This window comes from Strix uralensis, chromosome 2 (genome assembly GCF_047716275.1).
Source record: "Strix uralensis isolate ZFMK-TIS-50842 chromosome 2, bStrUra1, whole genome shotgun sequence".
Lineage (NCBI taxonomy): Eukaryota > Metazoa > Chordata > Aves > Strigiformes > Strigidae > Strix > Strix uralensis.
The window spans coordinates 111,551,812-111,577,479 of NC_133973.1; the positions used below are offsets into that span (position 1 = coordinate 111,551,812).

Sequence of the window (25,668 nt, forward strand, 5' to 3'; positions counted from 1 at the left end):
ATGTAGCTGTGTGTATACAATGTAGATTCTCATATTCTGAAATATAGAAACATGTCTTTCATTTAATGATACATAACTGAATTATCTTACCATTCTAATACATAAATTCACATGTGGAGCTCTTCATATGTACAGGCTTGTGTATTCTTATTTAGCGCTTGGAATATTTCAATACTCCACTGAATACTGAAAATATGCCCATTCAGCAGAAGACAACAGTTAACTTCTTTTCCTTCTTTTTCTCATGTCATTTTTTTAAACACATGTATGTGTTACTTTCTGGAATAACTAGAAATATAAAATCATATGCCTGGTACGTTTTTCTCAAAATACACGTGAAAGTAGGCAACTGAATTGCAGCTCAGACACATTGAGCATGTATTTCCAGTATAAATGTATCACTGATGCAAAATATGATAAATTTATTGCAGGGAAAAAGTTAGAATTTCTGTTAGCACTATACTATTATTCCATTATAATTCTGCATGTACATTTATATGTTATGTCTCATAAAGGACTAATCACATATATCCAGTACGTAAGTTATACACAGAGAATCAAGTACCGTGCTTATGCCAACGTGTGTATCTTAGCATAACTCAAAGGGAATTTAAATTTACTTTACCATAAATGAGATCAGAAACAAACTCAATTAGCCCGTAAGGTCTTTGAGTCAAATTAAACTTGGTACAATCCACTATCAAATTAGTTATGCTTTGCATTTTGTAAGCCAGAAGAAAACCAGGCTATTTGTGACTTGTGCTTGCAGAAAGCATTCTTTCCTTTCAGTGAGTAAAAGAAGAGGGTCTGAGGAACATTAGTAATGCTGTAAAAAGTCCTAGAGGACTAGCTCAGTCAGGAAATTGGTAATGGACTAGAGAACTTGACTCTAATTTACTAGACTATATACGGTAATTGAACCCCGGTCTTGCTTTTAATTACCCTAAGACCTCTGTTTTGCCATTACCCTGAAGAGCCTGAAAGTTATCACCCTCAGACTGCTGTACAATAATCTATGGAAAATGAGATGTCTACTGCAACCTGAAAGGCAGTTACCAAACGTTCACAGCAAAAAGGCACCACCAGCCTGGCATTCTTGTTGGCACTCCCAGAATGGGACTGGAGGAGTGAATGGGTATGAAGGCTACTAAGCTGTCACTTCTAAGGGAGATCCTTCAGGTCATGGGTGAAGCATATCAGGAGGGCAGTGTGGGAAAGGCAGAACTATTGCTGCTCATGCATAAATAAAGGACTTTGGTCTTCAGGGCTGTCAATCCAGCATCTTTCAAGAGAACCAAATTCATTATACACAAAAAGTGTAGATAGTCCTTCTAAAAGCAATAAAGCTGCTATCTGATCCTCCTCTGGATAACTATGTAATCAATTTTATACTGAAGTTGCTTTAACAGTAAAACTAGGTTTAGTAAATGGTTTTGTATGCTAGAGGTAGGAAGGAAAAACAAAACAAACCAAACAAGGTATATGGTGACTTTGTTACAATAAGAATTCAAATAAATTCACATTTTAATATAAATAGACATTATGTTTTATACCAACATACAAACTGAAGAAAATACAAATTTTAAAATGAGGAAAACATCTGTATAACACTAAATAGTAGCTAAAATGTACACACTGATAGAGAAAATCTCAAAGTTTAGATTAACAGCCTTTAAAGCTTTATTGCTTTTAAGAATTTATGCAGTACAGACTTACTGTGATTGAGAAGAAATATTTAATTCCTGACATTATGTAAGTTCTGAGTCTGTTTATCTAAAATTCCAACCTTTGTAGCTGACAGAAATTTTTAGGCTTTACTTGAACAGCCTGATTACCATTCACACCTTCATATCTCTGTGACACTGGCACAAAATGGCGACTGGGTGATATCCCAGAAACTTACACGGATGCATAAATCATGCTATCATTTTCCTCTTATGGCTATATAAATCCTGGTAGAAAGGACAGAAGGTTTGTCACACTAAGGTCCACTCTGATAATTTCCCAAGACCTCAAAGGTTGTATCTAGTTTACATACAAATGTCCATATGTACAGTTGTAAAACACCCTACCGAAATACAGAATTGAAATCTTTTTTCTATCATTGTGTTTTCTGGTAGATAAGTAAGAACTAATGACTGGCAATGTTCACTGATCTTAAGTCCACTTTTCCTTCAACTGTAAACTCTGGCATTGCAGCTGTGAAATCCGTTCTCTTTTCTTGCAGACTACCTATACACCAAAGCATATAAAGTGAAAAAAAAACTATAATAAAAGGATCTAGCAGGAAGGCGAAGTGGACATCTACTCAGAATAGGAAGGTTCAATAGTTTCATTCTGAAGAAATAATAAAGCACTTTTCAGCCTATCAATCACAAAATATCAGAGTGTAAAATATATTTTATGTTATGGGCGTTATTTCATAACCACTATGATTCTTTATTTCAGTTTGTTACAATTTTTTAAAGGGCATCTCTCCAGGCTGCAGGACACTGAAATTATAAAATCAAATACCTTCCTGAAAATAGCCAGGTTAAAAAAACCAAAATGGTATGTGTTGAATATATACATGTAATGGTCAGTCAGGAAGACAGAGTACTACAAATCAGTGATGGAAGTTTTCTGTAATATAAAAATATCTGTTGATACCCTATTTTACCTGGGCATGGCAAACAATACCTGGAATAAATGCTTCTATAGTCAAGTGACTGGGTTCCCTTTAGACTAAAGAAACTGAGTAATAAAGAACCAAAATCTGTGACATTCTAAATCTCGTATTATTCTAATCCTCTTGGATATCTAGAGCTCAGAACAGCCTGAACATCTTCAAACAGGCTTATATCATACAATTTACATTCACTTCATTCGTGATACTAATTTATGCAAAAGCCTTAAAATTGGGGTAACTGAGGGAAAAACAAAGCAAAGCAAAATACACTCCCCCACACCATTTGTTACTACTGTAACTCTCTTGTTCCAGAGTTAGACAGTGTTTTTGAGGAAAAAAAAACCACCACAGGAGACATACATTATGAAAAGAATTGGACAGTCAAGGCTTTTATTTCACCAGTCACTATGCACACTGTGATCCAAACAGAAAATACATTCCCATTTGATAAAGAAGTTGACAGAACAAGTTTTAAATTATTTCTTGTTACTTCCATCAGACACATCATATTAATATTTCACTGAGAGCTGAGCATTTAAAAAAATGTCATTATTTATGGGTGTCCAAAGCCCTAAAGCCAGCTATTCCTGTCTAAATGTAAACAAAGATCTGATTGACTACAAACACAGACTACATTAAAATCAATCACCATTTATTATGCACAGTTTATTGTTGAAGCTAAATTCTCATCAAATGAGATTCAAGAGATAGGTCAAAACTTTTTTTAAAATTATGTTTTAAGTGGCATTTCCTAAAATTTAAATTCAATGAACAATAATATATGTAGAGTTTTTGATCTGGCTTAAGTATTATTTAATAATGATGGTACTAAATAAAAATCACTAGAAAGCTATAGCATCTGCAAGACAACAAAAAAGGCTTACAGCAGAGACTCCATGAAACATTTAGCTGGTATTTTCCACACACTGATCCAGTGAAAAAGGGTAAGCTGTAAAAACGTGCTTCTGAGAGTTTCAAACCATATTGTACAGAAGTCACATCAAATTAATACTGAGGACCATTTAGAGCTTTTATTCTGAAAAGCTTTTGAAAAGGGATTAAACTATGAAAACTCGCATGATACTAAAGTACCTATTAATGGGTTTAGGGGGGAAGGAACAATGAAAGTGTTATTTTTAGATAAATCGTTACTTTGTATGTAGCAGCACAAAGCATTTGCTAAAGAGACACTGCAACAGTTCTCCAGCAATATCCCACACATCTAAACACTGAGTAGCAGGAGAATTTTTCTTGTCATTAAGAAGAATCTTACACAGAAAGGAGGGTCTTATGGTTTTCTCTCTAATTTTCAACAACTTCTATAAATAATTCATTAGGAAAATGTAGTTGTACTCGAAAACTGTATAAGTAAAACTGGCGCCGTTTTTAGAAGATTACTTGTTATTGTCGAAAATATGACTGCATGTTTGTAGTCTTCCATATGCACATCTGATTATCGAAAGCCTGCTAACAAACTACTTGTATAAAAAAAGTTCACATTGTACAATACACTTAACACACAGAAAAATTACGTTTTCAAAAAATAACAGGAAACAGCATGAGTAGTGAGAACAAGAAACTGGGGTAGTTGTCATCTCATCAAAAATAATGAATGCTCAAGAGATTTCTAACTTCATCTCTTCCCAGTCATTTGTCCGATAACAATAGGCTACCAGGAGAGAAAAGACTAGGCACAGAGTGCGCTCTTCTTCCTCAGTTCTAGCTAGCACCTGTAACCTCCAAACAACTATGTACCAGCTGAAATCCACATGACGACAGCCCCAAAAGACAACTGGAAATGTTGTTCCTAGCCTGCTGTGCCTCCATTCAGCGACGGGATGCACCACATGGTGGATGACAGCTTTGTGTCTGCCCCATCTTGCAGCCTCCCCTCCTCCCTCGACACACAGTCGTGCACACACAAAACAGTCTTATGGCTAATGATGCAAACATGAAGTGTAAAGTCTCCTTAATTTGACCCTTGTTAAACTCCTAATTGGATTGAGGCGGTCTCAGAGTGGAAAGCAACCCTGGATTATTCAAGAAAGCTTTTACAAAATGAAGACCAAATTACAAAAGGCTTCCACTCTGGCTGCAGGACACCACAAAGAACAGGCAATGAATTGCAGCTGTCACTTAAGTTAAAAATCTAATCAATTGCCTTTTTTTTAAACAGGTAACTTTTTGAACAGTTTCTTCATTGTGATACTCTTCAGAGTGCGCTTGACCCAAATTTAATAAGCTGCTATTAAAGCAGAAGAGCAGCTGTAGAGCAAACACTGTAGAATGATACCGTGCATTCAGGCTCTTAATGATTTTAAAATGACTACAACCATTGCTTCATTCAAGAGGAACAAAGCTCAGGGCTCTTTGCTCAACAATGTCTTAACACAAACTGTCTGAACAGACAGCATTCATTTGTCCTTCATGAACCCAAAAGGTCAGCTGCATTGCTGAGAACATCTCAACAGTTTAATTGTGTTTCTCCTGTAGGAAGACTCAGAGGAGAAACTTGGGGATTCCTTGTATATGAAAACTAGCCCTTTTTTTTTTTTTTTTTCCTTCCAAGGAAATATACAGCTTAAGTACAGAGACAAGGGGTGCATGATATGCAGACAGGTGTAAAACATGAAGTAATTATAGAAGCTCAAATTAGTTCCTAGGCCTGAGGCAAAAAAGAGAACAGTGCCTTGACAAAAGGGAATAGCAAATAAGGATAGCAAACAAAAAATGGCTTGAATGTGTAAATTAGCAAGAAAAATGAGACAGAAAAGCAGCTTTACTCTACTATTATTCACCACATGAGAACAGAGCAGCTGAACATGATCAAGAGGGCTTTGGAGGAGAGAGGCAGGCATCAACACCGAAACGAAGCCAAAGAGTGGCAGCTCCGCACTTTCTAGTCAGTCACTCATTATGTGGTGAAGTGCTCTTGAGAAGTGCCTCTTATACTTGACCTATCATATTACTTCTTCTGTAAACACATAATCCCTGCTTGTTAGGTGGTGTCAACACTAGCATTCATTCACTGTGGTAGTCCTTTTGTGTATAGACACTTTAGAAGTGCTGCCAAAACCAAAGAATTGACACCATAATAAAACAATTTGAATTTCAACCAGGTAAACAGATCCTATGCGCTTCTGTAAAATGTACTGTGCAGAGCACTACATACAGTGTCCCTTATTTGCAACAAAGCTTCTTTCTTATCACAAAACTATTTTCTTTGTGTGTCTTTTAGCCAGATTAACAACCACCTAATGATTAATATTAATAAATGAACAAGGTTTAATAACAGGAATTACAGCCACTGCAACTTATTTGCTTCATGCGTATATATATATATATATAGAAAGAGTTTCCATATTTTTACCTCCAGTCAGCTAAGCAAGAAGACACCAAACAAAACAAATTGTGGTTGTGTAAGTCTGACCGCCTCCTATATGCAACATATTATTACCATGAAGGTCACAAAAAAGCTATAAAACTGGTCAGCTTTTATGCCAGAATTTCATCCTTTTGCACAGATATTTTATACTTCAACCTTTGTGGAGACTTATGTCTGATTATTAGAATTAGATATTTAGACCTTCCACTTTTTGCTGTTAAAGGCACAAATTCATACTGAAGAACACCTTTTTTTTTTAACCAGTCCATAAGTATAAATAATGGATTCTGTGCTTCTGCATTAACAGAGGTATTCTAGACACGATATCACCCTCACATTTATGAAGTGCTCTGAACACTTTTGCAGCCTATATGACTAAAAAGATGAATCATTCTTTCACTCAACACTCGATCAAATATGAGTGAACTTTGCGATGTATCACTGAGTATCAATGAAACACAACACTAGAATAGTAGTATTTGGTTAAAATGATAATTTTACAAATGAGTCCACAAAGATACACAAAAGGAAGACTCAGACACGTAGCACCCCACCTCTCAAAGCTGAAGAGCCATGTTAGCACTGGGTACATCAAAAGGAGCAAGAAAGTAACATTACAGGCCCGATATGGCAACAAGGTGAGGTGATGCATTACTGCAGCCCTGTCTACATAAATAACATATTATCATGTTACACCAATGTCATCATCCTCCTGCCCAGCATTGCCAAGACTTTTTTGTTGGGTTTTCTTGGGCAGGAAATGGAGCCTACATTCCTATCCACACGTAAATTCTGCAGCTGAATGTTTTGTGTTCATGCACTGAACTGTGCATTTCTGGGAAACCTTGACAACACTAGTGTTTGGCTCAGTTGGCTTACTTAGCAGGCAAAAATAGGCAGCTTGCCTACCATTTGGTCTATAACACATCCACATGGGAGCAAGGACAGTGAAATATTCCTACCTGTACTAGCCACTGCACCTCATTCAAACACCTCTTATTGAATTCTCAGCAGCCTCAGCCAACCTGAACACACTCACATCAAATGAAAATCTAATTTTCACACCTTCTACTTTTGCCTTTCAACTGTTGCTTCTCCCAGTCCTGACCCTTAGACAGAACTGCACTACATCACTGTCCTTTTAGAAATTCCATTTTATACTGGCTTTAAAAAAAATCAGATATACAAGCTTCCTACATAATATAGTAGTAGCATTATTTATTACAACCTTTTTACCTTTTCCACTACCTCTTCTATTTTTTTCCGCTATTTCTTCCATTTGCCAAAATTAGACTGTAAAATGAGGGCAGAATCATAATTTTTATTTCTCTAAGGCAACATGGAAATGTGTGTCACTCTATAAATATTAAATGAGACCAATAACAAATAATGTAGGCTCGTGAATGGTCTCATAAGTCCCATGTTTAGTAACATTAATTTAAGAACATATAGTACCACACAATACAAGCAAGTTCAGCAGTTTGTGCATCCAAAAAGGTCTCATTCAGTCCTACTCATCAGGACTTAATTTAGAAGGTAAAGAAATACCAGCCAAGGTGTTAATATAACTATCTACAGTTTAAAGATGTGCCAGGAACTTCACTATACATGTTCCCTCTCAACTTCTGGAATCTCTCTGTTGTCTCCTTCTCAACATATCCTGTTTCCCATCCTAATAAAGCTCTCCTTTACTGTATAGATTGCATAAGCCTCTGGACAGGTTAACCTCTAGGTCAGTGAAGGATGCTGAAAAGGCTGCTGTTTTCACTGTCTGGGGCTCTGGAGAGCAGCTCTTGGAGAACTGCCTTATTCGCTTTCACAAAGCAATGACTTCTGCCCACAAAAGCAGCAACTACATTGAGGCCAGCTCAGTTAAAGCACAGCCCAGAGTAAGCCTGGGAAATGTTGACACTTTCCAGCATGATTCACAACATCAGAGTCACCATGTGGGCTTAGGTGCGCTGGCAGAGATTCCTTAAATCTGGGATTTCTCCTTAGTGTGGTACTTTATATGAAGAAAACCCTACATGTTTCCACTTTAATTCAAACTCTTTTAATCAAACTTCTTCCTTCATAATTTGTCCTCTGATTTTCCCCTTTGATTCTTTATATTGCTTTTGTAGTCCACTCCCTTCAATTAAACAAATATTACTATAAGTTTTCAAATTAATTTTTCCTGAAAAGTTTTAGTATCTCCCATTTCAAATTAATTCTCTTTGATCTTTTTGCCCTGATCTTCAGTCTGTCCAATCACTTTTTTTTCTAACCCAAGCACAGCATATTTTTTGGTTGTCTTCTTGTTTGTGATTTATTTCTCCTATTCCACAAAGCTGTATAAACGTAACTAAATGGATATAAAAATTGGGGGTTTAATTGAATCACTGTTATTTTGCCTGCACAACTGATCATCACATACAGTACCACAGGGTCACTGTGGGGTTGGAGTTCAAATTCCTTATGTATTCACTAAACATTTGCTTTACAAGCAGTCCAACATGTCCACTGTGTGACTGACTGTCACATGTGGAACATGGCAAACACTCTTCCGTCAACATTTTTTCAGAATTTCTAGAAAACAGACAGTCCAACTGGGCAGCCTGGTCCCATAAATCTGGGAGACTACCAGGGAAAATGGAAGGGTATGTCTTACCAGCAGAAAGGAAAGCCCGCTTCTAACACTGGTGAGCTTAACAAATAAGAATTTAGCACCCAAAAATCAACTCAGATTCTTGGTTCCAATTTCTGCTAAATGGTTATTACTGTAGGTTATGAGTATTATTTTACTACTATTTTTCTAGATACTAATAAGAAAAAATATTTTTGCCTACCCATAACTGATAAGCCAATCATACACACTAGCCCTAGTGTGGCATAGTATAAATAAGTTTCTAGGTTCAAGGTGACTTAAATAGTCATTCCTGTCACAAAATTCATGTAAAGTAGCAAAGGAATGGAAATTAATAACATGAATGCATCTTACCGAAGAAAGGAAAGTAGCACAGAGGGTGAAATTACAGCTCTCAGAAGGCCATGCTCTGGTCTGATGCAAACTCTTGCAGAGGCTGACTAACATGAGACATGAGTTCATGCAAATGAAAAGTTTGGTCAGTGCAGAAGAATGACATGTAAGCTTCACTGACCCAACTACATCTGATGTAATTAGTGTCGTTGGTTTAGCTAGTGCTTGATTTGGACCATTAATCTTAAATATTTTATGAAATGTTTAAAATTATATAGAACAGATGTACTCTGACTAAACATGAGTAGATTACTCGGAAAACTAAACTACACCTAACAACTGTAATATTTGAATAAGCACAAAACCATAATTCCAGCTAACTATTCTTTCAATGTGTGACAATCTTTCTCCAATTAAAACAACTGCTCATTTTTAGGCATTTTCTAATATACCAGTCATTGTAGTTTGTCACAGTCCTTTAACACAGAACAAAGAAAAACCCAGAAAACCTTATAGAACGTGGAAAATTCTGATTTTCATCTGTAATGTCTAACCTATCTAAGGATTTTAATGATAAGTACATGCTGACAATTTAGCAAACCTCTTGCAATATCTGGGATGGTAAGCAGGTAATATGTGTGTTATCCCAAAAGTCAAAACCTATAATAATTGTATCATCAGTGAACCCAAATCCAGGCCAGATTTAATATCGCCATAAATCATCATGTAAAAATTGTCCTCAGAACATGCTTTTATATATGGAGGAAATACAGAACAAGCATAAAGCTAAACATCCTTACTGCCACAGTCCAAAAGCAAATTCTGTTTATTTCAAACAACTCAAGCGTAACTGCTACATTATAAAACAATTGTTCTCGGCAAACCAGTTAGTTTTCAAATTGTGTGTTTCTCCATGTACATTACATACAGGTATATTCATACCCATTATATGAAAACAGCTTTTCTCCAACACTCTTACCTTCTGATGGTTATCATCTTGGGTATATAACACTGCAAACTCTTCCTAGGAGAACATGCTCCACACAAATTCAGGAGCAACAATGAAGTCACTGGCAGACCTTCTGTCCTCTTTTATCTTCATGGTTATGAAGATCAAGGTTAGCTTGAAATTTTGTTTTGTTTCCTTTTCTTTCCCAGTGAAAGTACTGATTTTGAAAAATGCTATTGATACTGTAAACTTCACTACTGGGACAGGTTAGGACACAGACAAACTTCAGGTCTGCTGGTGACGACATCCTCTTGCTTAACATACTAGCTGAGGAATGTCATCTTATACAATTCACTTCTGAGAACTAGCAATATCTTCTCACCCATCATGCTGTTAATGTTGTCATAAGCACATCCCAGGTTGTTTTCACAAAACCAGGTTAAAACAGTAATTCATTCTCAGTAAAACTATTTTTCTAGTCATGCAGCTAGTAGGAAGGATGTGAACTTTTCTAAGCAGTTGTTTTCCAACCTTACAAAATGCTTTTTATAAAATGTACACAACAATAAGGTTGTCTCTTCTCCCATTCCTACAAGCAGTACTATAACTTTTAATCTTTTTTTCTGGGAAGGAAAATTTTGTTTAAGCACTGAAAAGAAGATGCAAAAGTCTTTCAAATCTGGATACAGAGCTAGGGGGTGAAGATGGGAAAAGCTGATATAACTGAAGACAGATATAATTGAAGACTATTACTGCTGAACACCGATGCTGAGATACTTGTAAAAACATCCAGCCTGCTTGGATATCTGTGAATCTGGTAGATGAAGTGATAAACCCTGGAGTTTCTGTGCACCCCATGACTTCATGACTTCAGAGGTATGTTAGCATCTTGGAAAAAAGATTTTTAAAACCATCCTGGCAAACAAATGTATGAGTACTTGTACAGAGGAGGAGGCCCACTAATGTCAGTGGATTTACTTGCCTGAGAGACTGGTGAGTCAAGACAAATTAGAGTGAGAATGGTATATCTAAGGTGAAATAAAGGTTGACAACCAGGCTTCAGTAATGATTTTTTTTTTGTTGCTATTTCCTTCCCAACATTTAAATCCATCTTTCCACAAAATATCATCAATTATCAGAATTCAAATTGCATAATAAAATCTGCTTTGCTAAAAGCTATAAAGGGAACCTAACCTTAACTTATGGGGTTCAGAGAAACTCTGAGGCATTTAACACAAGTACATTTAAGTGGGTTACTGCAAGTCTGGGAAGAGTAAACAACTAGACAAGAGCCATACTGAAGTCAATATCCCTAAAGTTACAGATCCCATTTATAATTTTCAGTTCATCCCTATATTTTTAAACAGATGTACCCAGCCAATATCTTTGTAATTAGTCTGTGGTACACTGAATAGCAAATTTTCTCAGATGGACTCAATACCACATGCTCCCATACATGTCCAAAGTGGAAGGCACAATATAACCATTTTACAGAACTCTCAGGAATCAGACAGGAGCAGAATAAATCACTCTGCGAACAAGCTGTGTACCAGGCTTCATTAGTTATAATTACCCCCAAAATATGCTCAGCAGAATGCGCACGTGTCATCTGGGAGTGACACACAATAGAGTGGGCAACTTATAAACTCCTCCAAGCACAGAAAGAGTCCATAAAACAACTGGCTTGTGCATTTGGATTCATGTGATAACACCTCCTATTGCATAAGCCACCAGATGACACAGATGGGGCAAATACAAACAAGGAACATTTCTTTTGTACAGGCATTGGACTTCATTTGATGCCTATTCAACCAACAAGCCGAGAAAGCTGAGTATGAAACACTAGATCTTTGTCTTTTTTATTTCCCAGATTGTGCTACACTTGCTCAAAATAATGAAACATGTATAGTTTTAAATACTTTGAACATAATGACTTAAAGAAAAAACAAAGTGAAACAAAACAAAACAGGATGTTAAATTTAACATAGTTATGCACAGGCAAAACCAAATACTCTTCCCCAAACTTTAAATGGAAACATTTCTAATATAATATTAACCAGCATCTCCCTTTCATACATCATATTACCAAGAGAGTACTGCTATGGAGATTTGATAATGTGAAATATGCTTTACTCAGAGGGAAACTGATATTCATATACAGTTCACTGTACAGACTGATTTAATGGCAAGTATGTGCAAGTTAAACATGCTCATATATGTCAGCATTTTAAAATAAACACAGAAATATATTTTGTTTGGATGTTACATGCGTAGGCTACTCCATGTGTGCACATATTGATACGAATGCCTATACATCTGTTTGCTTCTATATTTAAGTGTACAAACACATACAAATAGACCCATATAAAAATACAGACACATGTATGTGTACACACTCAAAAAGCACCCTACACCTTTAGGCGGCATATATGGTGCTTATACTGTGTTACATTTCTGATGTGCTGTTAAGGAACTATGTAATATCCTCACATCTGTCAGCTACTTCCAAGAAAACCCAGAAAGTAACTCCAAAACTCTGACTGCAGAATATGTTCAGATTAGTAACTTAACGTTAACCACATGAAACTGCTCATACCCACAAAATAAATACCCGGCTATTTTGATACATTGGACTCTAACTGAGGTTCACAGACTTAGAGTGGTAACATGAACTGTCATGGAGAGAGTTGAGTATATCCACAATATGTAAGATCAATTAAGGTCTATTATAAAATACCATCAGTTAACCTGTGATCTGTCAGATCTGTGCATCAGTAACACTGTGTAGATGTAAGCAAGGACAGAATTTCACCCGCTTGGCCCCATTTCCGTGTAGTGCAACCAAGAGGTCAGCTTCAGTATTCATGCATTCAGTGCCAGCAAATCCATATAGTGCTCACAGGCACAGTGGCAGCAATTTCCTATTTTTAAAACATCAGAGAAGCATGAGCAATTTGTGAATAGGAGCTGCTACGGTATTATTTGAAGTCACTGTCTTCTTTTCTTTCTTTTTTTTTTTTTTTTTTTTTTCTTTTTTAAAGAAACAGATATTGAAAGTATCCCAGCTAATAATTTCATTCTGACACTTGAGTTTAAAAGGTTAAGTTACTATCTGAAGAAAGGTAATCTGGCTGCCTTTCATAGCAGCCTGCAAGCTCTGCAATCTGCATAGAGAGGGGCATTTGTCATCATTAGCTGAGCAGTGACAGCTGGCACCTAGGGTGTCCCAGATTCAAGAAGTGGCAAAGGCACTCTTTTACCTTAAGTTGCCATTAAGTATAGCATGCTTCATAAGGAGCGTATTTTCTTTTTGTTACATAGCATGAAATAACAGCAGTGAATGAATCTGTATTTTTTTCGGCCTGGAGAATGGGCTGATATACAATTAGCAGTTGCCTTTAGACAAGACACCAGGTCTATTATATGAGAAAACATCCAATTCGTTTCATTTGAAAATAACTACAATTGGCTCAAAATTAGGGCAGTATATTTTCCTTCAAAGATATTTCAGACAGATTGATTTGTAAATTTTATTTATGGACATGACAAATTGTGAATAAAACACAGTTTTTAACTAGAGGTATTGTACTGTCACTTCAAGCTAGAAATGCCTAATTCCTTAAAACAGACAGGTTATTAGATATAGGAAAAAAAATAGTCCTACACTGGCATATAAGCTAATGCAGTTCATTAATGCTTTGAAAGAATACCTGATGGAGCACTATTTTAATAGCAGGATTCAAAACTTCAAGTATATTCTTAGAGTGCATTTAACAGTTAAGTTTGCCACATTTTTTTTTTCAGAACACTTCCATGAGATTTTGCAAATGTTTTCATATTTAAGACTGTATTTAATAAACAGAATGTGTAAAAGTCTATGAAAGAAGTCGTTTTCATACTACCATCAATTATTAAATCTATGAAAGACTGAAGAAATAGTTTATAAACATTAAAAGACCCTGATTTGGTTAGTTTTATAGAAACAAAATACAAAGCTAAAAACTAATATGCCTTGAAATTAAAAACAAACAAACAAACAGAATTTAAAAAAAAAAAAAAAGAAGAAAAAAACCTCATTTCTCCACAGTCTCTCAAAGTTGGAAACATAATCCATAATGCTAGATTTTGCATTATTATGTAAACTAGTTTTTCACAAATAAAACTAATTTTTGTGTTAATGTAAAATCTATGCAAATACATGCAGTCATTTATCAGGGAAGCTGACAAGCATTCCATATTGGAGAGGGAAAATGAAACTGCCTCAAGAATAGAGGCAATTAATTATTTCTGTATTTTCTCTTCCTCTGTCTTGAGGCACAAAAGTTATCCATCCAGTTAAAACAGCAAATGAAATAAAGAGATTTTTTTTTTATTTAAACACATATGGCTTTTGCCTGCAATACTGATCACCACAAGGTCTACAGATGCCCGTGGCTAAATTGTACACTGGCAGATGCACACAAGGGAAAACTGTGTTAATGCAGCGTGGTGAACAAAACAAATGAAGAACTGAATTTTGGGGGGGGGTGAGGGAGAGAGGACTTCTTTTACCCCATCAAGATACGCAGTTTACCTACCAAGAGTGGATTAGGTTAATTATAAATTTATCCTGCAAAGTTTTTTCTTATCTCCTATGTCAAAAATCTGAATAGCACGTGTAAAAGAAAATGCCCGTGCAGATCCACACAATTTTGTAAGGTACAGATTATAAATAATGGGCTTGCCAAGATAAATGGTTATATTATTTCATCTTTACAATTAAGGACTAATAATACATAATGAATGTACTCACAGAATATAATGAGAAAACTGTTGTCCAACATACTTGCTGTCATATTTTACCTACTTAAAGAAGCAGTCTCTTGAAGTGTAGCTAAAAATTGCAAGCATTATGGCACAACCTAGCATGTGTCATATACTCTTCTGTGCTTCAGAGGGCTAGTAAGAGTTCTGCACTTGTTAACTGTTCCTTTTGATAAGGTTATTTTAAAAAATTTAAGCCATAATTAGCCAGTTCATTCCTGGAAATATTTTGCAGAAGAAAGCAAGAAATAGACATGGTAAAAGATTCACTGAAAATAAGACAGAATCACATTGATCACAGTAACCTCTCTCTTAGTGGGCTTGTACACACCGCATAACTTTAAAATCACCACTGTAATGACCAAATAAAAACTAGTAAAGAATATATTTACAGTCTATTCTTGACATGTATTTTGAGTATGTCGCACAACGTAAGTATATCCACCCCATTAAAACCAGCATTGACAAAAAAAAAAAAAAACCACACCACACCACACAAGAGTTTTTTTTCCTGGAAGTTTCCTTTAATTTTACAAAATAATTATTCTGTATCAACTGAAACTGTAAATAAAGAAGATTCAGAAATGTAAAATAATAAAGATATCTCCTTTACCTCATCTGAAACCAAGAAGACTTAAGAGAAAACATTGTCACTACCCTAATAGATACACTGTAGGTTTTTTCTTCTTTCCAATGGCACTAATGTATTATAAGCGATAACATGCTCAAAAGGCAAAATCTATTTCTACTATTAAGAAAAATTGATAGTAGTATTCCTTTAAGATAAACAGATATTTCCATAAGCAGCTAGTATTTCTCTGTCAACAACTGTATTGGAGATTTATGAAACTACAAGACTATGTGTTATTTTTGTAGTCTTTCACATTTCAATGACACCGGCACTATGCCACAAAGCATCCAATTCTGTATATTCTGTCCTAGAGCTCGGCTGAAAAAATGTTAGGGAAAAGTAGGAAGGACAGTAGGTGGTCTAGGTTAAATTTCCAGACCCAAGTAAAAGGAGAACTAGCGCGATTTGCTGCTTTTAATAAGAGACTCATTTCTCCCCCAGATAAAATATTACACTCTACAATGACAATGTTCCACTAGTTCAGGAAAAAAAGTTCAGAGTGGTGGTGGGAAAATCAATACATTTTAATCTAAGTATCAAGTTTTTCCTGAACAGATCTCTTCCCTTCTTCCTTAAATAATAAGCTGGTTGACATGTTTATATTACAGTTATAGCTAGGATATTTTTAGGAACAATGAATAAGTGTTTTTAGCAAGTAGGTTGCTTATATTCAAGACTGTTAAAAGATTCTGTACCTTTTGGGAGTTATAGAAATAATCCTGAATATGCAAAAGTACATGAAGAATACAGTTGTAATAGAGATTTTGAAAGCATGATCTTTCACTCATTCCTTTGAATAACCTCACTCTCCATGTAAGGGGTTTAGAGCAGATTAGGGAAAGCATTTTTGTGGGACCATCTTGTTAAAATATGGACAAAACAGCACTGTCCTTTCTCAAGAAGCTAATTCAATACTATCGCTAAAACACAATGAAATTAATAGGGAAGTTCTGCTTGACAGAAGAGCAGATACTTGGGCGCAAAACATATTTCCTCACCAACGCCTGTATTTGATGCACTAGATATTTTAAAGACACACCGTATTTCAGCCTATTCAGATGTTAACCTCCAAGTATTACCCCACTTTGGCCCTGATCCTGCAAATAACTCCCCACGCACTTAACTGTGAGCCTAAAGAAGCCCGTGACCTCACCAGAACCAGCTGAATGTTTCACTAGCCATGTGTGCATTGGCAGGATCAGGGCCTTCATAAGGTTCAATGAAACTTATTAATCACTCACGACCAACTCACTCAACTCTTCACTGCTATTTGGAAAGAAAATATCGGAGCACTATACACTACATTAAAAAATAGAAGTCTGCATTGAAATATGTTAGGCATGTCTTTTTATAGCTAAATCAAGATAAAGTGAGTTACACAGGTAATGTACCATAACCATGCTATTGTAAGGGGAGAGGACAAGTTTCATTTTGCCTTAGGGGGACTTAACATGCCCCAAGTATTGGCAGAATGAAAATTATCAGTAAACACCTAACATGACAAAATGTATATGAAAAGATGGTGCTTACTTATAGCTTTATATAGGCTAGTGTTCAGAGATGTTAAGCAACATGTTTTCTGCTGATTTCAAAAGCTCCATCAGCTACCTACAAGATGATGTTTTTAGTTTGCTAGTTGATACAAAACCAGTTTACAGAAAAACACCAATCACAAAAATAAGTATGTTCAAGACTTACCACTCTCCCATTTCGACTGGACTAATAAGATGCTGGGTTACTCATAAAACATAGTATGAACAATCTGAGTGATGCCATAATTTATATAATGATGCATTTCAAATGCTCCCACACTTCAGTTTCAAGTTACATTTGCTACTGCTCTAGTCCTCTCTCAGACAACGTTATTCCAGGGCTAGAAGTTACCAAGGGGAAAGGTTAGTTTAGACATAAAGTCTTCGGAAGCTGCTCATCCAACACATACGGCTTTATTTTCAAGGTCAATGTTGAATATTTTCAGTCATTTAATCATATACAGCATGAGAGAGTAATGAGAGTTCTGCAGTGGTGGATGACCCACTACAGATGTAGTAGATTAAAAGGCGTTAATCCCCACTGATTCCACGCTCCTCTCGCAGTTCAGTAGAAAAGAGCATTCTCCAAGCAGATCGCTTTTTTTAAAAAAACAACAGTGTTGGACTGCTTAAATAAAACGCTGTACTTTAAGGAATGTCTGGCTTTGGAGAAGCTGATGGAGAAGTAAACCAAATGAATAATTCAATGCATTTTTTCCCTGCTTGAATGTTTCTGCAGTTCAAGCTAAAATTACAGTTGTGTAAACTCCATGTTTACTTTTGAGATGTAACATTTTAAAGAAAACAAATCAATTATTGCTTTTTTCCCTTAACAGACTGCAGAACAGAGGAATTTAAAGCATTAACAGTTCATCTGTAAGACCTAAGATGACGAAGTCCGACACTAATGAAAACTCTTTTCACGTTGTTTTGTTTTTTTTTTTTTATCTTTAAGGGGAAGAGAATACATACGTGCATTAAGTTTAGCACTGATGAATGCTGTGTGATGCAAAAAGGAACTATATCACATTTTTTTAAAAAAGGAACAAAATATTTGCAGAAAACTGTAGATAATGGAAGAAAAATGTTTGCATACCTAATTATACAGAAACTTATATGCAAAAATCTAAGTAATGAAATGCGTAACATCATTAAAGTTGAACTTTTGCAAACACGGCAGCAACTTAGATTTAAACAACTTTTCATTTGTTGCAAAATGTGAAAGTGAAGTCAAAAAGTAAACTACAAATAATAATACAGAAAATTGCAAGTACCATCAACTATCACAAAAAAAAAATGATGGTGCCTATGTTATATAATCTGACACTTAAAGCAAACGCGGCACAAATATCTGTCTTTAGTTTTCCTACTTGAAAAAAAGTAAATTTATTGTTGCTGGCAGGATGATATGGATGAAATAACCAGGATAAGGGGGGAAGGGGAGAAAGAGGAGCCAAGAAATCAGATCCATTCAATGAGCCTTCAAACTCACTTCAGCAGTAGGGATAAATAATTTAATCAACTCAGCTTCATTTTTTTTTCCAAGCTCCCTAGCGCAATAGGCAGATATTAAAAAATAAAACTTTAAAATTCATGAGTAGTTGTGTGTGGAAGAACTATCACTATATAATAAGAAATACAAAGTGATATCAATGCAAGCACTTTTTTTGTGCATATGCATTTACATGTGCATTTTAACTCAACTTTTCACCACATGAAAAGGAATTATTGGTGAAATTTATATATGGAACTTTCTTTTTTTATTTCTCTTTTTCAAATTACACTTTGGGGGGTGGGCGAGTACCTGCAATCAAAGATTTTCAACACCATTTGGCTTTTTGGCTAACATGAGCACTACGTGACAAGGTGCTGTAGTTTGAAAGATTTGAAATAACAAGCAGAGTTCAACAAATGCTGCTATAGTACTCCCTAATTAGGGGAAAATATGTAGAAAACAGTAATTTGGTAAAAGTCACCAATATCATATGGTACCATTACCATGACAAATGATCAATCATCATTTTAATGAGGTGATTTTAATCTCAATTTTCCAGAACAAGTCAATACATATAAAAATAAAACTCGGTGATGAAAAGGTGTTCCTTCCTTTTATAATTTATGAAGGATATATGAATAAATACAGAGAAAAACTAACTGCAGTAAGTGGTCAGAAGCTTCGAAAATATTAATATTTGGTATCATATATAGTCAGATAGGCAATAATTTTTGGAATCTAAATCAAACCACCGACTTCTTGCCATGTGAAACAATCAGGTCACCTCAGCAGTTACATTTCAGTGGTTGACTGGTGTCAGCGATGCCTAAATCCACAGATTTTCAAACTATCCAATGTTTACGGTGTGTGTGTGAAATGAAATGATGTAGTGAAGTTAACAGCAACCTTTAGTGCCAAACATCACCCAGCCAAGACTAAGGTTAATATTTCCCATAGCCACCAAGATACAATAAATACATATAACCTGCATTACTTGATATCGTAGGTTAATCTTAGCATTATATATTCAAAGCTCGGATTTAGGGTCTAAAACGTAGCTTTTATTTAAGTTAATTTTGCCACATTATGAAAATTAAGATTACTGGCAGTTTAAGGGTACGACCTATCGCCTTTTGCCTTTAGCAACTGGATTTACGGAGCTAAAACCCACGGGGCAAAACTAAGCAACACCTCGCCCGAAACATTTCCATGGTTAATGTGTGGCTCTGCTGCAGCTGAGGCGATGAGAAGTTGGCCGGGGCCGCTGTGCCCCCTCCGCAGGAAAGGGCTGTTCCCTCGGCGGAGATGGGAGGAAGGGACAACCTTTTGTCCGCCCGCTTTAACTTTCGTTTTTACACGGCGCCGGTATGTAACCTCGCGGGGAAGCAGCTCTTTCTTATTTAAATCGCAAAGAAGCCGCCCCCGACGAGGCAGGGCCGGAGGTTTCACGCCGGCCGGCTCCGGGGCCGAGCGGCTGCCGCCGGGGCGGGAACCGGCCCCGGAACCCGGACTGGGACCGGGACCAGCTCCAGCCCCGCCGAGGGCCTTCCCCCGCCCTAGGCGGTCCCCGGGACCCGCCCGCTGGAGTTGGACTCAACTTCGCCGCTTTTCCTTCCTCCGCGCAGCCCAGCCGTGCCCTGCTCCGGCCGCCGCCGCGCCTGAGTCTGAGGGCAGGGCGCGACCGGCATCGCCCCCGGCCCCGAGGGGCGGGCGGGAGCGGCGGGGAGGGGGGGTCGTCCCGGGCCCCATCCGCGGGGGCAGTGGGGCGGGATGTGCCGGGCCTGCGGGGTGCCTCCCCCTCCCCGCCCGCCGACGGGGCCCGCGGCGGTGCCGCCGAGCCGCCCGCGGCCCGCGGAAGGGGGGAGAGGTCCGGCCCCCGCCGCCGCGGCAGGTTCCCTGCGCGCTCGGGGGCAGCCGCCGGTAGGAGCAGCGGGGGACGGCGGCGGGGAGGCGCCCGCCTGTCCGCTCGGACCCAGCGAGGACCCCTGTAAGTGCCTGCTCGGGGGAGGCGGGGGGGAGCCGGCGGCCCCGGGAGCCCCCCGCACGCCGCCGCCCCGGGGGGGGAGGGAGGCGGCAGCCCCGGAGCCCGGGCGGGGACGGCGGCAGCGGCCGGCGGCTGCGCGGCTCGGGGGCGGCTCGGGAGGCGCCGGGACCGGGCGTGTTTTGCCGCCGCCGGACCCGCCGCGGCCGGGGGGCTGCGGCAGAGAAGAGGAGAAGCTTCTCCGGGACGACCTGTCACCTGCAGTTCTTCAGCGAGGCGCCCCAAGGCAGCCCTCGCCCCGCTTTACTGACGGGCAGAAAATGATTCCCGCATCAGCTTCCTCCTAGGAAGAGGCACGGGGAGCACCGTACCAACGGCAGACCGAGCGAGCCAGGCACAGAGTCAGAAATTCTTCGCGATGCGCAATAAAGTTGGTCGCATTAAGACGTTGAATAAATGTCGTGAAATGTTCTTTGCGGTATGACTTCTCTTTGGCGATGGATGTGCCTGTGACAGTTACTTTAGGAATTAGTAATCGGGCAGTAGATTGAAGATTCCAAGTGATTAAAAGCTTTGCTTTTTTGCTTTTTTTTTTTTAATTTTAAATATGTATAATTCAGGGCTCTCTTGAAGTGAAGCTCAGTAAATGCTGCAAAGCAGCAGAGTTTGCCACTCCAGTTTATTTGCAAATAAAGGTCCTGATTACTAACACTTAAAGTACCGAGGGCGAAATTTGCTAATTACACATCACACACACGAAACCCCAAACTGTCAGATTAGTAGCATGCCAGCATGTTTGCAGTCGCTAGCATCCCTCCCGTGTGCACATTTACTAAACGCAGCTTGCTAGCAGAGCTCGCTCTACGGTAAATCGTCCAGGTTTGAAATTAATAGATACTTATAGTGCGTCTCAAAAAGCAGCTGAACATTCACTCTTCACAACATATTGGAGCGCTATACGGAACATAAAAACGAAGCTAAGAATTGGCAGATGAGATTTACCGTTCATATCTGCTACTTGATTTCTGGAGGGAATGTGAAAAAGACCTGACAGATACGTTTAGCGATTGATTCTCCCTTCATAAGGTACAAACACAAAAAGCAAGGCAGAGACAATGCCGAAATGCATTAAACCTCAAAATCGATTAGAGCCCGTCAGAAGATCTTTTAAAACAATACAAATCGTGAACCTGTGCGTAATATTTTATTCCAAAGGACACTAAATTTCCCGTGAATCTGCTGCCTTGTTCACTGGCCGGTTCATGAGAGGAAAAAAAAAAAAAAAAAAAAAACCAAACAACAAAAAACCAACAAACCAAAACACAACAACTTCTCGCTTGCAGTTATAGACAACTATCAGGAGGAAAGGACAGCGTGATGTGACGCCAAGTGTGAGTTAATGAATTTACGCCTCTGCTCCTGCAGGAGCGAGCCCGGTCTGTAGCTCCCTAGTTGATGGATGCCCATTAATACACCTGCATTCCCGTCTCGGCCGTGGGGAGGCACGCAGGGAGCCAGTGCGGAGCGGCACAGTTTTGCCAAGTCCTTTCGAAACGTCAATACCCTTCAAGTTACACCCAAAGGAGAGCGATTTCTCTTGATTTCCGAGCGTACAGATGACCGGGGCGGGTTTTCTGCCAGTAACCTTCTACCTTCCTATATGTGCCTGCGTGCGCGTGTGTGTGTGTGTGTGTGTCTGTGTATACATATCTATCTCCTAGAGAGGGATTAATTAGCCGGGTTTGAGCTGAAAGAGGCTGCAGTGACGAGCCCAGTGGCGATTGGCCGCCCGCCTGGCTGGCCCTGCCTTTATAATTTCCACACGAGTGCATCTGGGCTCTTATACAAACCAACAGCCAGCTTCTTCTGACATATACACACACACACACGGCACTTTTTTCCACCATCTGATTAACCACCCTGCACACACAGAGTGATTACTACGGGAAAACATAAATAAATACGAAGAGGTTTTATTATTTTGACTACTGGAAGCCTCGCTGTGTCTCAGTGCAACTTTTGTTTTTCTTGCTGCTGGGGAAGGTGCAGCTCTCGATGCTTTCCTCTCACTCACGGACCCTTTAAAAAAAGGGGGAGGAAAAATATCGCCCCCTCCAGTCCCCCGCCCGCCCCCCCCCACCCCACCCCACCCCCACCCCCCCCGCCACACACACTTCAAGACGGCTGATCTAAAAAAGCAGGAAGAGAGCATCTGAGGAGCAGCAGCCCCAGCGCATTTTGAAAAACATTTGTTACATTTCAGAGTGCGGCAGCCTGTTTCTCCTCTGAAGTTGGCTCCAGCCTTAGCAGCCGCATTGGATCCCACAGCCTATTGCGAGACTCCGGTATACAACCCGGATCTCTGCCCCAACATGATCGCGGCCCAGGCCAAGCTGGTGTATCATCTGAATAAATACTACAACGAGAAATGCCAAGCCAGGAAAGCTGCCATCGCCAAAACGATCCGAGAAGTCTGCAAAGTGGTGTCGGACGTGCTGAAGGAGGTGGAGGTGCAGGAGCCTCGCTTCATCAGCTCCTTGAACGAGATGGACAATCGTTACGAGGGGTTGGAAGTCATCTCCCCCACGGAGTTTGAAGTCGTGCTGTATCTGAACCAAATGGGGGTTTTCAACTTCGTGGACGACGGCTCCTTGCCGGGCTGCGCTGTGTTAAAGTTAAGCGACGGGCGCAAGAGGAGTATGTCCCTCTGGGTGGAGTTCATCACGGCGTCTGGCTACCTCTCCGCTCGCAAAATCCGGTCCAGATTTCAGACTCTGGTGGCTCAAGCCGTGGATAAGTGCAGTTACAGAGACGTGGTTAAGATGGTGGCGGACACCAGCGAAGTGAAGCTGAGAATCAGGGACAGGTACGTCGTGCAGATCACTCCGGCGTTCAAATGCACGGGCATCTGGCCGCGGAGTGCTGCCCACTGGCCGCTCCCCCACATCCCCTGGCCGGGACCCAACAGGGTGGCGGAGGTCAAGGCGGAAGGCTTCAACCTCTTATCCAAGGAGTGCCACTCTCTGGCCGGCAAGCAGAGCTCGGCCGAGAGCGATGCCTGGGTGCTGCAGTTCGCGGAAGCCGAGAACAGACTGCAGATGGGCGGCTGCAGGAAGAAATGCCTCTCTATCCTCAAAACCTTACGGGACCGTCACCTGGAGCTGCCGGGCCAGCCCCTGAATAATTATCACATGAAGACTCTGGTTTCATACGAATGCGAAAAGCATCCCCGCGAATCGGACTGGGACGAGTCGTGCCTGGGGGACCGGCTCAACGGGATTTTACTGCAGCTCATCTCCTGCCTCCAGTGCAGGAGGTGCCCGCATTACTTCTTGCCCAACTTAGACCTCTTTCAGGGCAAACCTCACTCGGCCCTGGAAAACGCGGCCAAACAAACGTGGCGACTGGCTAGGGAAATACTTACCAACCCGAAAAGTTTGGAGAAACTTTAGAGAGTAACTATAAAACCCGCCCGACCGATAAATCTGCTTATTTCCCGATGAAGTTGAAGCTGCCTCTTCGAAAAGTCAACTGTTTCCACTTGACAATGCAAATAATATTCTCTTTTAAAAAGGAATATAGCTTAGGCTCTTCACAAAGAAAAGCAAATAAGAACAGCAAGTATCGTTCCTCTAATCCTCGTCAGAGTTTTGCAGTTCCCCGTGGAAAGAAAAAAAAAAAAAAAAAAGAAAAAAAAAGAAAAAAAAAAAAAGGAAGTATGTTACCTGGAAAGGAAAATTGGCCGTAATTTAACATGATTGTTACCATTCTGCCTAGAAACGGTACCAACGGATTATAACAAAACCCGGTATTTTTATGTAAACCCTCTGTGAGTAAAAGCTATTCGGATATGCCACCTGAACAAACCCTAATGTACCTTTTAATTTGTATCAAATATTGTGATCTCACATTGTCTTTGAAATTGTGGATGTTGGTGTTTTGTGATTTGGTGAACAGAAGTTAAATTGCCATTTTGGATACTTCAAGGACATTTTCTGCTAAAGAGAAGATACCATTTAAAAAGGTAGATTTTATCATGGTACTTTTGTTAATTGTCTTTTGAAGTGTCTGAACTTAACAAGTTTACATTTTTCGTTTCATATATATTGCTTGTTCTATTTCTAACATTCCATAAATATACTTGAAATGTTATTTAAATATATTCAAAAGAAATTTGGATTCTGCTTATATAATAACGCTTGAATATTGGAATTATATATTTGAAAATGCACTTGAAATACACTGGATAATTACCTTTTGTGATTTAGATTTTAATTTCTGTTGCTGATTTATTTAATTACAAGCTAATAAATGAAGTAAAATGCATATGGGTAAGCGTTTCAATACTGGATCAAGTTTTCTACTTGAAAAAACAGAGGCAGCTATGTTTTGTGAATTTTGCCTTTCTGTGGATAGTTGCTTAAATCCTGTAAAGCAGAAAACTTAAGGGCAGGCGCCTGGCTTTGCATTTTGAATAGTTTTGTAGAAGGGAAATATTGGGGGTACAAACACATTAGAATTTAGCTCCAGATGACCATCAGCAACTGTCAGACACCGATGTAGTTATTAATGCAGTAACACTCTTTCAGCCGTCAGAAAAGAAATCTATTTTCGGAATGTTTACTATACGACGCTGGTGTGTTTCTGCTGGGTTTTGAACAAAGCTGAGGAAACACAAGATAGCCCTGAAGCAGCCAGTGTACTGAGTAAGCAGTGAGGCTGATACAACTAGCATTTCGGCACAAGTAGTAATAAAGAAGAAAATAAAATTTATAGGTGAAAGGTTCAAGCCGGCACCAATAAAGTGAACAACAATATTACTTCTGACCTACAAATCCGTTATGAATGTGATAACATTGCCAGTTGCACTCCCAGAAATCAAGCCCCTGCGCTCCCAGGGCATTCAAAGGGAATAACATGTGTGTGCCTACAAAACTGCAAGCGATCCAAAACTGCCCATCCATACTGCAACGCCTGGTCCTTCTCAGTATGCATTTCTCTAAAGCGGCTTTAAAATCAAAACGCAAAATACCAGCGCGGATTTTGTGTAGTACCCTAACAGTCAACAAGTGCTGAAAGAGGCCGATCGCCTGTGTAGCACCCACTAGCAACTATTTCCAGTGGGTGCACTTTAACGAAACCGTTATACCCAACGATTCTGACAGATTTTTTTTTTTTTTTTCCCCAGCACTGCGAAGAAAGTTCCGAGTTTGAGAAATTAGTCGTCAAAGAGAAATCGCCTTATTACAAACATATTCAGACGAG

The 25,668-nt window shown here is 39.1% G+C and overlaps 2 protein-coding genes across 13 annotated transcripts in view; one reads left to right on the forward strand and one right to left on the reverse strand.

Annotated features, from left to right (window-relative positions):
* Positions 1–25,668, reverse strand: part of NBEA (neurobeachin) — a 514,855-nt gene that overhangs the window by 130,823 nt on the left and 358,364 nt on the right. Inside the window, exon 1 of one of the 12 annotated variants that reach the window (XM_074859827.1) lies at positions 3,553–3,851. The exons of the other annotated variants lie outside the window; for them this stretch is intronic. Within the exon in view, the coding sequence (XP_074715928.1) occupies positions 3,553–3,573 (21 nt within the window). The 5' untranslated portion in view covers positions 3,574–3,851. Of the gene's footprint in view, positions 1–3,552; positions 3,852–25,668 lie in introns of those variants that run through there. 12 annotated transcript variants of the gene reach the window in all.
* On the forward strand, positions 21,421–25,657 carry MAB21L1 (mab-21 like 1). Its single transcript, XM_074859831.1, has 2 exons — positions 21,421–24,427; positions 25,592–25,657. Exon 1 carries the CDS (start codon positions 22,776–22,778, stop codon positions 23,853–23,855), a length of 1,080 nt encoding a protein of 359 aa, XP_074715932.1. The 5' UTR covers positions 21,421–22,775; the 3' UTR covers positions 23,856–24,427; positions 25,592–25,657.